We start from the raw sequence: 15,214 nt of genomic DNA on the forward strand, positions 1-15,214 counted from the left end.
ATCCCTGCCTCTGCGCCTGGTATCTTCAGAAAGATTCGTTCTGTGTCACCTCCTGGGATGTCAGCCCTGGGGTCACACCCACTGAGGCTTCCACAGCAGCTGGGGCCCTTGAGGGAAAGCGCTGGCAGAGGGCACATTGGATGTGGGAAGCCGAGGTCCTGGGTTCAAGTTTCACCTCCGCCGTGGGCCAGTTATGTGCCTTTGGGCAGGACAAAGCCTTCCTTCCCTGGGCTCTTGTGAGGCTGCCCCAGTGAGACAAGCCACTGGTGGCACCGTGCAGAGTGCTGTGCTCGGATTCAGTATGACGCGGGTTGGAGGGTAGAGCGCTCAGCCTCTCTAACCCTATCTGGTCATGTCTAAAGTGAGGGAGGAGGGCCTCGTGGTCTCCCAGAACCTCAATCAGAGTCTGAGGCCTTCTGGGTTAGCGAGGCAGTGCCTGGGCCTCAGTGGAGCCAGGATGGGGTTGGGTAGCTCACAAGCACTCCCTTTTTCTGTGAGAACTTTCCCAGCCTCCCCCAGTGCTGCCCTTTTGCCTGCCTCTTCTTTCCCAGCCATCACTGATGGCTTCCCATCTCCATTCTGGCCTCGGCCTCTAAGGCTGTGGTGATCTCATTGCCCGACTTCCTGGCCTCTTCTTCAGCTCTATTCTTTTCCTCCTTCCTCCTCCGCCTCGGCCTCCTTGCCTCTCTCAGCCCCATCTTGGCTCTGCTCCTACTGGATCCTGGTGGGTTCAGATGATCTGCTCCGGGGATGACCCTCCCCTGATTTATCCAGCCCTCCCCCATGGGCCCACCTTGGAGTCAGACTAGAGTTGGGGGGGGGCTGCCCTCAGGGCTTCATAGGCCCCACATGGGCTTGTCATAGGGCCTTGTGGGGTCTCTCCTGTCCCTCCTTCCCTCTCCCTCGGGCCTCTGCTAGGCTTCGCCTGGTAGACCGTGGCTCAGTGGACTGCGGTGGCTCCCTGCCTGCTCCGGGCCCTTTCCAGGGGTCTCCTCTGTCTGTCCGTCGCCGATGTTCTTCCCCGCACGGTCTGGGCTCCCTCCTCTTTGGCCTCCCCGCCCCGGGCCTTCTCCCTCTTCACTGTGTTCCAGCTCGGTGGGCCTGCTGGGGACTTCTCCAGGAGCGCCTGACTGTCCCAAAAGGCCTTCTGGCGCCGCCGCCAGGCCCTGCCGCTCCTCGGGTGCTGCCGTCACGGCTCCCCAGACTCCTCGGGTCCCGGTGGGCCCTCTGCCTGCCTCAGTTTCCTCACCTGTAGCCCCGGCCGCCCGGCTTCCTGCCAGGACAAAAGTGCCCAGGCCACGGGGAGGGGGGGGGGGGGATGCGGGGCTTCGGCCTGCTGGGCTTCAGCCTGGATTGGTTGGCCGAGGGTAGCTCCGCGGCAGGCTGGGGGGGGGGCATCTCTGGGGTGATAAACGGCCTGCCGGAGGCCCCGCAGATGCTGGCACGCCTCCTCCGGCTCCGCCCCGCCCACTCTCCTCCCAGGAGGTTCATTCATGAATTCGTAATGGCGGCCCTGAGGAGGCGGGGCGGGGGCGGGGGCGGGGCATGAAAAATTCCGAGGGGATGAATAGTTCATGATGCCCCTGAGCGCCTCCCTCCCCCCCCCCCCCCCCCCCCGGGGGCTGGGCACCAGGAGGGAGGGACCTCTGGGGAGCCGCTTCCTCTCCTCCCCTTCCTGCCCACCTGGGCCAAGTTGAGGCCAAAGAATCCGGCTTTGAATGGCCGGAGGAGGCGCTCCGGGGCTCCCCTCCCCAGGTGTACCCGCTGCCCTAGAGGCAGCTCAGAAAAGGGAAGAAGGGCTGGTGCAGCCCAGAGGAGGCTGGGGGAGGGGGGGGGGGAGTGAGGGGGGCGGGGCTCTCCTGGTTCCTGACAGCTCCAGCCAGAATCCATCAGGCTGCCTCTTCCTCTATGGGGAAGGAAATAAATAAACAAATAAATGAGGCAGCTCATGAGGCGGCGTGTGGGGCCATCTGGCGCCCGCCCGAGGAAGTGACTCAGAAATGAGAGTGAGGAGCTTCCCTTGGTGCTGCCGCCCTGGCTGTCAGGGGGAGCCTGGGGGGCCCAGCGGGAGTCAGGCTCCTCCCCCTCCCCCTCCCTCGCCCACAGCTCCAGAAGGGCCAGGTGTGTGAGCGCCCTCGTGATGGCACCGGGGGCACCGCGGGGCTCAGGACCCCCTGGCAGCGCTGGCTCTCACTGGGCATTCAGGCGCATCTCCTATGGAAGCTGAACAGGGCTGGCCCTGGGGGCTCAGTGACTTGCCCAGGGTCACTCCTGCCTCCGGGCCACTGAGCCCGCCTGCCTGTGGACAGGGAGCCCCGGGCTCTGGTCTTGCTCTGCTCTCACCACCTAACATGCGTTTGTGTTGGTCTGGACTGCAAGCGCTCCTCTTAGCCCCATATTACAGTCCAGAGAACTGAGGCTGCGGCAACAGAGGAGCCAGAGGCAAATGGCCCAAAGTGCGGAATTCGATCTCAGGTCTTCCCAACACGCAGCCTCCTCACGACTAGATTCAGGGCCTTTCGAGCCTCTTTGCTGGCGGGGCTCAGGTTGTCCTGAAGCTTTTCCTAAAAATCGTACCGAGGAGGAGACGCCCATCTGTCCCACGGGGAGAAGCCAGAGAGACCAAGCAGGGGACTGGAACGTGGGATGGGCTGGAGGCTTCTCCCTGCCGGGCTTTGGGGGTTGCTTGGGCCCCTTCCCTGCGCTGCCGCCCCCCCCCCCCCCAAGCTGAATGCCTGGGACTTCCTGGAGGAGGGGGAGGGGCCGGACAAGCCCCAGGGTTCTGGCGCCGCCCAGGGGAGGGGGTGCACACAAAACTGGCGGGGCTCCAGCCTGGGGCTGCTCTGGAGCCTTGCCCAGTCCCGGGCTCTCTTCCAGGCCTCTGGGAGAGTCGGGGCGCCATTTCTTCCCCAGACCTCCCCAGGACGTTGCTCGTTTCCCCCTTTTCTTGGTGCGCCCCGGAAGGTGGGTGCCAATTCAGCCTGGCCGAAGCCTCCAGGGTTTCCTGACGGGGCAGCCGCTTCCGCTTGTCCCAGTACAGAGATTGCTTCCTTCCGGCTCGCTCCTGAATGACGTCATCGTTTCTGACACACAAAATGGCGCCTCCGGTCAACGCTCTTCTGTGCTCTGGGTTCAAGAAAGGTGGGACGCATGGACTGAACAGTACAGCTGCTTTGAGTTCAGGCAGTGGAACCTGAGGGGCTCTGTCCAGGCTCACCCGTGTCGCCACCGCCGCCATCTTTGGAACCCTGGGCATGGCACAGGCCCCGCTGAGCCTCTCTGCTCCCTCCTGGCCCGACACACCAGGCCGGGAATCCTATGCTTGTTCGCTTACAGGACGACTGTGAAGGCACCCGCCTGCCGGCCTTGCTTCTTCACCCCATTAGTGATCTAGTCCAGAGAAGTGTAGACAGAGCTAGGTCAGAGCCCGCTGCCAGGAAGGCTCCCTGGAGGAGGAGGGAGAGAAGGCTATTGGGTGTAGCCTCAGCCTCAGCCTCGAGTTTGCGAGTGAACCATAAAGGGACTGGGCCAAGGATGGAGGCGCCTGGAGGGGGTGGGGTGAGAGCAGACCCGCCCACTCCCTGCCCTCTGCAGTTGCGGCATCCTTCCGTGCCCAGGGGGCACTGGGGGCACAGCTGCCCGTGGGTGCCAGGCCCAGGTCCCGGAAGGTCCTGCCAGCCCATGATGGCCAAATGACAGAGCCCCGCTGGGAATGGAGACCGATTCTAGTCAATGGAAAGTGCCCTGCGGGAGCCCCTGGGCACCCGATTCCTCTCCCCATGCCAGGTGGGCATGCGTCAGAGCTTCCTGCCAGGGGGCAGGGAGGAGGGAATGGCTGCCCAGGGGTTCACTCAGACACTCCGCAGCAGATGGGCAGCAGAACCCTGAGGGTCGCTCTGTAAGAATGGGGTGCCGGGAAGATCTGGGTGTGAGTTCTGCCTCTGTGGCGCTACCCGTGCATGGGAGCCTCCAGAGTCCTCAGGCTCATTAAGCCCGGGTCACTCCCATCGGGCCCTGGGCAGGGGCCGGCTGTGGCGATAGCCCTGTGCCCACACTCGAGGTGACGGGCACCTAATAGGTAGGAGCTGGCGAGGGTGCATCAGGCTCAGGCTGCCAAGCTGAATTTGTTTCTCTGTCCTGGGGTTCCCCTGGTTTGGGGGACATTCGGCCGAGCTGCCCTGCAGAACGGAAGAGTCAGAGCCTTGCCCAGGAAAGCCCAGTTGGCACGTGGGGCAACCAGATGGCATCGGGACATCCCTGCCATACTCCAGGGGTCCTGAGCTCAGCCGTGAGGTTGGGGCTCCTCCTATCCCCATTTTACCAATGAGACACACTAAGGGACTTGCCCAGGACGATGCAGCCAGTTCAGCTTGACTCTGCCCAGCGCCAGGACAACAAGGTGCCAGGTGTTTAGAAAGCTGGCCTTGGGCTCAGAAAGACCTGAGTTTGAATCCAGCCGCAGCCATGGAGGGCTATAAGGCCCTAGGCAAGTCACTTCACCTTGGTCTGCCTCAGCTTCCCTACTTGTAAATGGGGGCTCCCATTCAATGCCTGGAGCCCAGCAAGGGTCTCTTCAGGACACACTTCCTCTGTCCATTGACAGGTGACAAGCTGCGTTTTGGGTACGTGTGTGTGTGTGTGTGTGTGTGTGTGTGTGTGTGTGTGTGCCATTTAATGCTCATTACCACGGGAGCCAAGTTCACTTTTAAAAGTGAATTAATTCACAGTCTTCCTGAGATATCTTTAAAAACGTCTTATGGGAAAACCATGAACAGCAAAAACCAAAATGGCGGGTGTGAAAGGGCTTTGAGCTCCTTGTAGGAGAGGCAGGACCAAGAGTCCAGAGGGTGCCGGGGCCGGGCCCCCCTGCCCAGCCTTCCCTCTCTTAGCCTTGGACCCCTCCCAGGCTTGGTTCTAAAGGGGAAGGGAGGGCTCCAAACCAACCGAGAAATCCAGAGAGCAGGAGCAGGCTCTGGGGTGCTGTGGCTGATGGCATTGGTGGAGCCACGGAGAACTGCTCCCCCTGGAAGCCCCTTAACCGGTGACAGCCAATGGTGAGCCTCTGCGGCACCTGCCAAGTTGTGTTCTCTGCCACCACCACCGTGACTACCAAGAACCCGAGGCTCGTGGCCCGCTGGGGGCTCCAACCAACTCTGAAGGAACTGAAGTTCCTCCCAAAATACGTGGAAAGTGCCGGGACAGAGAGGGAGGGAGGGATGGCATGTCCAGGAAAGGAGAGAGGAGAGATACAGAGACAGATAGACAGGAGAGGGGAGAGACACAGAGCAGAGAGACAGAGGGACACAGAGGGAAAAGAGACAAAGGGGAGAGAGCAGAGAGACAGAGAGGGAAAATAGAGACAGACAGGAGAGACAGGGACACAGAAAGGGAAAAGAGACAGATGAGAGAGAGAGACAAAGGGGAGAAACTGGAGAGGAGAGAGAGCAGAGAGACAGAGACAAAGGGGGGAGACAGGAGAGAGAGCAGAGAGACAGAGAGGGAAAATAGAGACAGACAGGAGAGACAGGGACACAGGGAAAAGAGACAGATGAGAGAGAGAGACAAAGGGGAGAAACTGGAGAGGAGAGAGAGCAGAGAGACAGAGACAAAGGGGGGAGACAGGAGAGAGAGCAGAGAGACAGAGACAAAGGGGAGAGACAGGAGAGAGAGCAGAGAGACAGAGAGGGAAAATAGAGACAGACAGGAGAGACAGGGACACAGCGGGAAAAGAGACAAAGGGGAGAGACGGGAGAGAGCAGAGAGACAGAGAGGGAAAATGGAGACAGACAGGAGAGACAGGGACACAGGGGAGAGACAGAAGAGAGCAGAGAGACAGAGAGGGAAAATGGAGACAGATGGGAGAGAGACAAAGGGGAGAGACTGGAGAGAGAGCAGAGACAGAGAGGGAAAATAGAGACAGACAAGAGAGACAGGGACACAGAGAGGGAAAAGAGACAGATGAGAGAGAGACAAAGGGGAGAAACTGGAGAGGAGAGAGCAGAGAGACAGAGAGAGACAAAGACGGGAGAGACACAGAGACAGAGGGACACAGCGGGAAAAGAGACAAAGGGGAGAGACAGGAGAGAGCAGAGAGACAGAGAGAGACAAAGACGGGAGAGACGCGGAGAACAGAGAGACAGACAGAGAGAGCATCAGTGCAGCTTCCCTCCTAGACTCTGCATTTACTTTTTTCCTTTTGGGTAACCAGCACTATCGATGCCCGTTTTCAACATTGTCTGATGGGCTTTGAGATCACTAAGTAGTCCGTGGATCCTTCTATTCAACGTAAGGAAAAACAAAACCAGCCAACACCAATAGACCCAGCACAACGTCGTCCCTGGGGCCTCTGCCAGAACCCCTCCAGCCGGGCTCTTCCGTGGGCGGACCCGGGCTTCTCTCTGATGGGGGCTGCTAGATGGAGCGTGGGCTTTGGAATTGGGGAGACTCATTTTCAGACATTCAGATCTGACACTTCTGATTGTGTGGCCCTGGGAAAGTCACCTCAGCCTGCTTGCCTCAGTTTCCTCATCTGGCACATCGCTCCAGGACCTCCTAGTGGGGTGAGGGAGTCAGACACAAGGGAAATGACTGAACCCCAGCAGTGGGAAGGGCACTGTTTGCCCCGGGCTCTTAATTCTGCCCCTGACTCAGGACGGGTCCCTAAGCTCTCCGAGTCTCAGTTGCCTCTTCAGGAATAGGGAAGTGGAGGACGGGGAGGCTCCCTGGAGCTCTCCTGGGTCCTTCCTACTGCTTCGAGGCTGCCCTAAAACAGCCCTTTCTCTTTGCCTTGCAGGGATGGTGCAGAAGCTGGACCAGAAGCTGCCGGTGGCCAACGAGTACCTGCTGCTCTCGGGGGGCGTCCGGGAAGGCGTGGTGGACCTCGACCTGGACGAGCTGAACGTCTACGCCCGGGGCACCGACTACGACATGGACTTCACCCTGCTGGTGCCGGCCCTGAAGCTGCACGACCGCAACCAGCCCGTGACGCTGGACATGCGCCACTCGGCCCTGTGCCACTCGTGGCTCAGCCTGCGGCTCTTTGACGAGGGCACCATCAGCAAGTGGAGGGACTGCTGCACCGTGGCCGACCACGCCAGCGGGGCCACCAACTACTTCTTCTCGCCCATCAAGGTGGCCGAGTGGTTCTACGACTCCATCCGCGTGGTGCTGTCCGAGGTGCAGAAGAAGCCGCAGCGGGGCATGCCGCGCGTGGACAAGGTGGAGAAGAGCGGCACCATCCTGTCCATCATCCTGGGCGTGGGCAGCAGCCGCATGCTCTACGACATCGTGCCCGTGGTGTCCTTCAAGGGCTGGCCGGCCGTGGCGCAGAGCTGGCTCATGGAGAACCACTTCTGGGACGGCAAGATCACGGAGGAGGAGGTCATCAGCGGCTTCTACCTGGTGCCCGCCTGCTCGCACAAGGGCAAGAAGGACAACGAGTGGCGGCTGTCGTTCGCGCGCAGCGAGGTCCAGCTGAAGAAGTGCATCTCGAGCAGCCTGATGCAGGCGTACCAGGCGTGCAAGGCCATCATCATCAAGCTGCTGTCGCGGCCCAAGGCCATCAGCCCGTACCACCTGCGCAGCATGATGCTCTGGGCCTGCGACCGGCTCCCCGCCAGCTACCTGGCGCAGGAGGACTGCGCCGCCCACTTCCTGCTGGGCCTCATCGACGACCTGCAGCACTGCCTCGTCAACAAGATGTGCCCCAACTACTTCATCCCGCAGTGCAACATGCTGGAGCACCTGGGCGAGGACACGGTCATGCTGCACGCGCGCAAGCTCTCCTCCGTGCGCTCGGACCCCGCCGAGCACCTGCGCACGGCCATCGAGCACGTCAAGGCGGCCAACCGGCTGACCCTGGAGCTGCAGCGGCGCGGGAGCGCCACCAGCATCCCCTCCCCCCAGTCCGACGGGGGCGACCCCAACCAGCCCGACGACCGCCTGGCCAAAAAGCTGCAGCAGCTGGTGACCGAGAACCCGGGCAAGTCCATCTCGGTCTTCATCAACCCCGACGACGTCACCCGGCCGCACTTCAGGATCGACGACAAGTTCTTCTGAGCTTCCGGCCGCCTCGGTTCTTCCCCGGGTTCGAGCCCACCGTCTCCGCGGAGTTTAGTGTGTGTCTGCGTGCGGGCTCTTTCGCTCTCTCTCGCGCTCGTCCGGCACAGGCTGGCTCCGTCGGGAACGGCCTCCCCACAGAAGGCTTCCGCTCTCCCGGTGGACCTCGGACCTTCCTCTTCCTCCTCGTCACCGTCACCGAGGGGGTCTGCTTGGGGGGCCAGCCGGGCCAGGGGGCTTGTTTGCTTTCTTCAGACAACTTGAGCCATAGCTGCGGTCGTGCCCACGGCCTTGCTGGCCACCTTCGTTCCCCTCCGTCCCTCCGTCCCTCCCCTGGTGTGCCGCTCTGGCGGCGGCGGGGAAGCTCTCCTCCCCTACGAGAAATCTATTTTTATTTGGGGCTTTTTTATTTGTCATGAGCTTCCATCTCGGAACGCCAGAGAGAAGGCGGGAGGAGCAGCGCCTTGGATCAGCCTTGCTGATGGCGTCGCTCGGGGCCTTCTTCCCCCTTTTTAATCCACCAAGAAAACCCAGACTCGGAGAGCCGTTCATGGCTACTGACTCGTAGCCGTGGAAGCCGCCTCTGTGAATGTAGTCATCCTCGAGCCCAGCCGCGCGGCCGAGCTTTCCAGGTGGACTGCGGTGCCCGAGCGCTCGTCGTGCTGTCATTATTTGAAGCCTTATTTAAATCCTATTAAAGAACATACCATCGTCCATGTTATTTGCACTAATGAAATCTCTGCCATTGTCTTCGTCCTTGTGTGTGTGTGTGCGCGTGTCTGTGTGTGTGTGTGTGTGTCCGTCCACCTCCCTCGATGACCATCTGCTGGTGAAATGCAGCCTCACCCTGGAGGTCCTCCTGGAACCACACTGGAACGCTCCTGGGCATCCGTCGTGTTCTCCTGAGACACGTGGTGAGGAACGGCCCAAAGCTCGGCTCCAGGGGTGCCTCCTCCGTCCGCTGTGCCCGCTGCTCCGCGGCAGAGTGGGCACGGCACGGCCCTGGACGTCCGGCCTCACCCTACACTCGGTGCCAGCCCTTCGGGGCAGACGTCTCGCTGACTGGAAAGCCTCTGTGTCAAGCGCGGACTCTGCCTCTTCTGTACTGCAGACGTAACTGCCGCCCTGCTCGGGCTGAGGCCTCGGTCAGCTTTCCTCGGCGACCTCCCTCCTCCAGACTGCGGCGGGTCTCGCCTTGGCGGAAGCGGGGCTTGGCAGCCTTGGGGTTTGCATGGGAATTCGTGTTATGCTTCTAAAAGAGAATGAACTTAGTGAACCACCTGAAGTCAAAGACAGGGCAAACGATAATAAAATAATAGACATTTTCTGGTTTCGAAAAGGTTTGTGTGTGTGTGTGTGTGTGCACGTGTGTGTGTGCACGTGTGTGTGTGAGCGTGTGTGCACGCACGTGCCTGTGCCTGGATGTGCTTGCACCATACAGGAATTCTTTTTGTGTCCAAACCAGAAATCCTGAGGGAGCTTGTTCTTGGCACAGCTAGAAAGAAGAGTTTTCGAGGGGCTCCCATGCCTGCTGCTGCCCCTTCATGACCGGCACCTCGCCATCATCACCCAGCACACCTGGCCGGGGATGACTTTTACATGATTCCAGGTGATGTTATTAGATTGTGCCCAAGACAGAGAGATTGTTTGGAATGTAAGCATTCCAAGGGACTTCGCAAAACTCTCTCCCTCTCTCTTTGTCTCTCTCCTCTCTCTCTCTCCCTCTTTCTCTCCTCTCCCCCCCCCCCTCTCTCTCCCTCCCTCTCTCTCTCTCTCTCCTCTCTCCCTCTTTCTCTCTTCTCTCCCTCTCTGTCTCCTCTCTCTCTCTCCCTCCCTCCCTCTCTCTCTCTCTCTCTCTCTCTCCCTCCCCCTCTCTCTCCTCTCTTTCCCTCTTTCCCTCTTTCTCTACTCTCTCCCTCCCTCTCTGTCTCTCTCCCTCCCTCTCTGTCTCTCTCTCTTCCTCTCTGTCTCTCTGTCTCTGTCCTCTCTCTCTCTCTTCCTCGCTGTCTGTCTCTCTCTCTTCATCTCTGTCTCTGTCTGTCTGTCTGTCTCTCTCCCTCTCTCCCCTCTCCCTCTCTCCTCTCTCTCCCTCTTTCTCTCCTCCCCCCTCTCTCTCCCTCTCCCCCCTCTCTCCTTTCTCTCCCTCTTTCTCTCCTCTCTCCTCCCTCTTTCTCTCCTCCCTCCCTCTCTCTCTCTCCTCTCTCTCTCCCTCTTTCTCTCTTCTCCTCCCTCCCTCTCTCTCTGTCTCTCTCTCCTTCTCTTTCCTCTCTCCCTCTGTTTCTCTCTCTCTTCCTCTCTGTCTGTCTCTCTGTCTCTGTCTGTCTGTCTCTCTGTCTGTCTCTCTCCCTCTCTCTCCTTCTCTCTCTCCCTCTTTCCTCTCTCCCTCTCTGTCTCTCTCTCTTTTCCTCTCTGTCTCTGTCCTCTCTCTTCCTCTCTGTCTGTCTGTCTCTCTGTCTTTCTCTTTGTCTCTGTCTCTGTCTCTCTGTCTCTGTCTGTCTGTCTGTCTGTCTCTTACCTCCCTGACTGTCTGTCTCCCTCTGATTCTCTTAGAGATTATATTAAGATGGCCATAACTCGAAGGCAAACAGTCCCACACATGGAGTAGTATCTGAGATGTTAAACCATTGACTGCAGCATTCCTGCCAATGGCTCTCAGATCCCATCTATTGGAATCCCAGCACATTCATGTCTCCCCGTCCTCTGGGACTGCCATGTTGGGGCTCCTGGGGGCAGGCTGTGACCCCCAATCATTTTCAGTGAGTGGAGAAATCAGCCTGATTCCGTGCGTCATTAGGGACCAGGAAGCCTCCAAGTTAGGTGATGGAGAGAACAGGACAAAGTGAAACAGCTCCTGCCCTCCAGGGGATGCTCAGAGAAGGAAAGAAAAACCAGGGACAAAACAGAGTGATTTCTGGGAGAAGGGCCTGAGCTGCTGAGGCAGCAGGCAGCAACCCTGAGAGATGGTAGATTTTGAACTAAGGCTTGAAGGGAGCCAGCAACTCCACCAGGTGGAGCTGAACAGAGCACACTTTCCAGCCAGAAACCAAAACCCACCCGGCCGGTGTCCCCAGACGTCCCAAGCTCCTCAGCTTTGCTGATGCTTCTAGAGCCAGGAACGCTGAGCAGCTCTCATCCAGCCGCATTCCTGGGGCTCCTGAGAAAGCATCAGAAAGCTCCAAGGGATCGCTAGCTAGTCTGTGGGAGCTGGAGTTTATCGAATGAGATCACGTATAGAAAGCACTTTCCAATCATCAGAGCACCACGGAAATGCTGATCTCTAACTCTTATTTTGAAACCTAGGAGTGATCAAATGATGAGAGCCTCGTGGATGTGTTCTGGAGGGAAGGCTGCATTTTTGTGTTGTTTTTTAGGAGAAAGGCACAATTAGAATACTTTCTTTAAGAAAAAAACCCCTCACTTTCAGTCTTAGAATCAATACTAGGCATTGGTTCCAAGGCAGAAGAACAGTTAGGACTGGGCAATGGGGAGGAAGTGACTTACCCAGGGTCACATAGCTGGGAAGTATACGAAGCTAGATATGAACCTGGGATCTTCCATCTCCAGGCCTGGCTCTCTATCCACTAAGCCACCAACTGTCCCCTAGAATAATTTCTTTACAGACACTTCAGTTTGTCTTTAAAAAACACCCAATAAGCTTTCAGGCTCGTTTTTAAAGGCTTCACTAATTCCTCTGTGGCTAACTCTTGAAGCTCAAGAGGCATGGCTATGTAGATGATGTACACCGAGTTAATTCTGTTCCGCTACATTGCGGTAGTTCATTTCCTCAAGAAAAGAAATGAATGAATCCCAATGGCCAAAGAAGGAGGTTGGTTTGAGGATAGAGATCAGCAAGCATTTAGTAATTGCTTACTGTGTGTCAGGAGGGGGCCACACAAGTAGACCCGCACCTACAAGATCCAGCGGAATCTGGAGGGAATCTCGGAGGAAAGGCATTAGCAGTGGGGACACTACGGGGACCAAGTGGGCACATAGTCGTTGAAACAGCTTTCACTTAAAAACAGAACTAGAGGCCAAAAGTGATGAGCCCCCCGCGTGTCCATTTGGCACTAGGATCCCTCTTCATTGCCTCGAATATTCTTGCCTTAGCGTACTGACTTGGCCATCTCGCTGTAGTAGACCACAGATGGTTCAGTGTTTAGTGAGCATCTGGCAAAGGTGAGGAAGGGAGGATGGGGACCTTGTTGCCAAACATTGCTGCTTCTCTGCATTTTATTCATAGAAGTACTGTTCCCTTTTGATGGAAGCAAGAAGAGAGAGGCAGGCCAGGGGGTGATGTGTCATGGAAGCATTTGCTTGGAGTGGCCAGAGAGAATCTGGTCAACTGGTCATCCAACACTTATTAAGTCCACTTCGCACCAGCCTCTGTGCGAAGTGATGGGAACACAGAGAAACAAAAGGCAGACCCTGCTCTCGGGAAGCTTTCATTCTGATGAGGGAAGACAGTACCGAAAAGGAAGCCCAAAAGGGAGTGGGGATGGGAGATGGTATCAGCTCAGAGGAACGGTGGAGAAAGAAATTGAGAGAGGGAGGAGCTAATCCTGGAGAAGAATGGAGGGGCTTAGCTGGCCTGGGTGCTTCCTCAAATTGGAGGTTCAGAGAAGGTTAGGGTTAGGGTTCCACCAGGAAGAGAGCAAAGGGCCAGAAGCCTCTTCCATCTGGAAAGAATCATAGAAGTCCAGAGAGATAGGAGTTGGGGCAGAGAGCAATGGAGGAGGAGAAGGCAGATTTGGGAAACTTTCCTTCCACATTCTACCAACTGGAGATCCGTTGGGGTTGAGTTCTCTAAAAGACCCACACATCTCCTGAAAAAGTGACATCATGTCTCAGTCAGCCAACACTCATTCATTAGCCACTCACTGAGTCAGGGATCGAACCAAACACTAGGTTCACGAAGAAAGCGAAAACTTGTTCCTCCGTCCTCACAGAGCCCATCTTTTAATAGGGAAGAGAGCCTGTGCATACAAGATTCCTAAATGGGAAATCATCTCGGGGAAGGCAACAGCAGAGCAGTGCACAGGAAGATCTGAATAAGGGTGGCATTTGAATGATGTGTTGAAAGAAGCCAGAGAAGCTAGGAGACAGAAGTGAAGAAGCTACGTATTACAGGCATGAGGAACAGACAGTGAGAAGGCATGAGGTAAGGGGCATTGTCATGGACCAAAAATACTAAGAAGGCCAGGGTTGATAGAGATGAGTAAAGCATAAAATGAATAACATTAGAATTGATAATATTATAAAGAATTTTCAATGCCAGAGGATTTTATATCTGATCTTGGAGGTAATAGGGAGCTCTTGGAATTATTGGGGAGGGTGATTTGCCCTTTTGGAGCATCACTAAAAACTGAATGGATGGATGAACTGGAGTGAAAGAAAGGCTTGCTGAGTTCAGTCTTAGTAACTATCTCTCTTGGAGTAGAGGGAGAAGGAAAGAAGAAAAAGGAATAAGCCTCTTTCCCTCCAGGAATGATCAGATTTCTCTTTATTCCAAGATCTTCCTTCTGCCCTTTCTTCATGCTTTCATCTCCCTCCCAGTTTCTCCTTATCTACCTTTCTCTTGGTAGGAAGAATCATGCCTTTCTCAGTATGTCTGACCTTGTGCACAGACTGAAGGTACCTTACATTTTTTTTAATCTTCTTCCCCAAGCAAGCTGGGGCAGCTAGGTGGCTCCATCCCTAGAGTCAGGAAAACATCTTCCTGAATTCAAATTTGGCCTCAGATACTGTGTGACCTTGGATAAATCACTTTGCCTAAATTTCCTCATCTGCAAAGTAAGCTGGAGAGAGAACTCACAAATCACTTTAGTATTTTATAAAGACCAGCTCAAAAAATTATTTGTGTGTCATGGAATGAGATAAGAGGAATGAGGTTGGAACCAGGAGGGTCACAGAAAGACTTATAGACAGAGGCCTCTTGCTGATCAGTAACAATGTTTATTGATTTCAGGTAGATTCTTATAGAGAGTAGAATTAAGCAGAGGGATTAGATCACTCACAATGGAAGTCAGTGATTCACAGAATGGGGACAATAAATTTAGATTACCTCAGTAGTTCTAAACAGAGTTTTCTATAGGCGATAATTCAGTATGTCAGTGTGTAACCATTTAGCCAAGTTTCTCACAGAATTCTTGCATCAGTAATTTCTTGGAAGACCATTCAGTTTCTGTGGGGGTGGTGGTGGAAATGAGGGGCTTAGGAGCCTTGTGTGATGCCTAGGCTATGTGTTCGACTGTATCTAAGTTATGGCTATGATTTTATTAGGACCTACTCTCACCTCCAGGCGGCTACATATCTTTGCCAAGAAAATCCCAAATGGGATCACAAAAAGTCAGACAAAATTGAAAGATGACTGAAAAAAGTCCAAAACCTACCTGCTCCATTGGCTCCACTCTAATTCACAGAAGAAAACAATTAATAAACAGGTTTGGCTGAGAGGGGCTTCAAGGAGGGGTCTTTATTGTCAAATGAGCATTATCCATGGATCATGCTCTCCTTCTGTATTGTAAAATGTATATGAAGTTCAACCAGGGAGCTTTTTGAAGCAAAGGACAGGGAGGTTGTTCATTGGCGTATACTCCCATTTGAATGTTTACAAATAGATTACATCAGTATGCCAAAAGATAAAGAGTTTAAATATGGCCTTGTGATAATACACCGATTAACAAGATGGCCAGAAGTTTTCTGTACCAAAAAGAACAATGCTGCATTTGTGATAAAGACCTTGTTAAAAGAAATCGTTCCCAGATTTGGAATCCCAAGTAAAATTTACTCAGACAGGGGAACTCACTAAACAAATAATATCTTGCAGGAAGTGTATAAAAACTTGGGAATAGAAGAAAACTACCACACAGTTTACCGTCCAGCTAGTGCAGGCCAAGTAGAATGGTTAAATAGAGAAGTTAAATCACTAGTAGGCAAACTCTGTACAGAAACACATGTAAAATGGACAGATGTCTTGCCATTCATGTTATTCTACCTAAGAACCAAACCAAGCAGATATTTGCATACCTCCCCATATGAAATGCTTTATGCATGCAATTGGGCAAGGGAGAACTTGTAAGCCAGCATACATCTTGATGATTGGAAGGGGGATGTCAATTGCACAAATATATACAAGCACTACAAAATAGACTAGCAG

At 55.3% G+C, this 15,214-nt stretch overlaps 1 protein-coding gene across 3 annotated transcripts in view; it reads left to right on the top strand.

Moving 5' to 3' along the window:
• Positions 1 to 9,383, top strand: part of MB21D2 (Mab-21 domain containing 2) — a 33,432-nt gene extending 24,049 nt beyond the window's left edge. Inside the window, exons 1-2 of one of the 3 annotated variants that reach the window (XM_007502448.3) lie at positions 2,892 to 3,419; positions 6,794 to 9,383. In XM_007502448.3, coding sequence (XP_007502510.1) covers positions 6,796 to 8,058 — 1,263 coding nt within the window. In that variant the 5' untranslated portion in view covers positions 2,892 to 3,419; positions 6,794 to 6,795 and the 3' untranslated portion in view covers positions 8,059 to 9,383. Of the gene's footprint in view, positions 1 to 2,891; positions 3,420 to 6,062; positions 6,286 to 6,793 lie in introns of those variants that run through there. The other 2 variants (XM_007502449.3, XM_001368971.4) reach the window with 2 other exon arrangements.
• Positions 9,384 to 15,214: the final 5,831 nt, after the last annotated feature.

Source organism: Monodelphis domestica, chromosome 8, assembly GCF_027887165.1.
Source record: "Monodelphis domestica isolate mMonDom1 chromosome 8, mMonDom1.pri, whole genome shotgun sequence".
Classification (NCBI taxonomy): Eukaryota; Metazoa; Chordata; class Mammalia; order Didelphimorphia; family Didelphidae; genus Monodelphis; species Monodelphis domestica.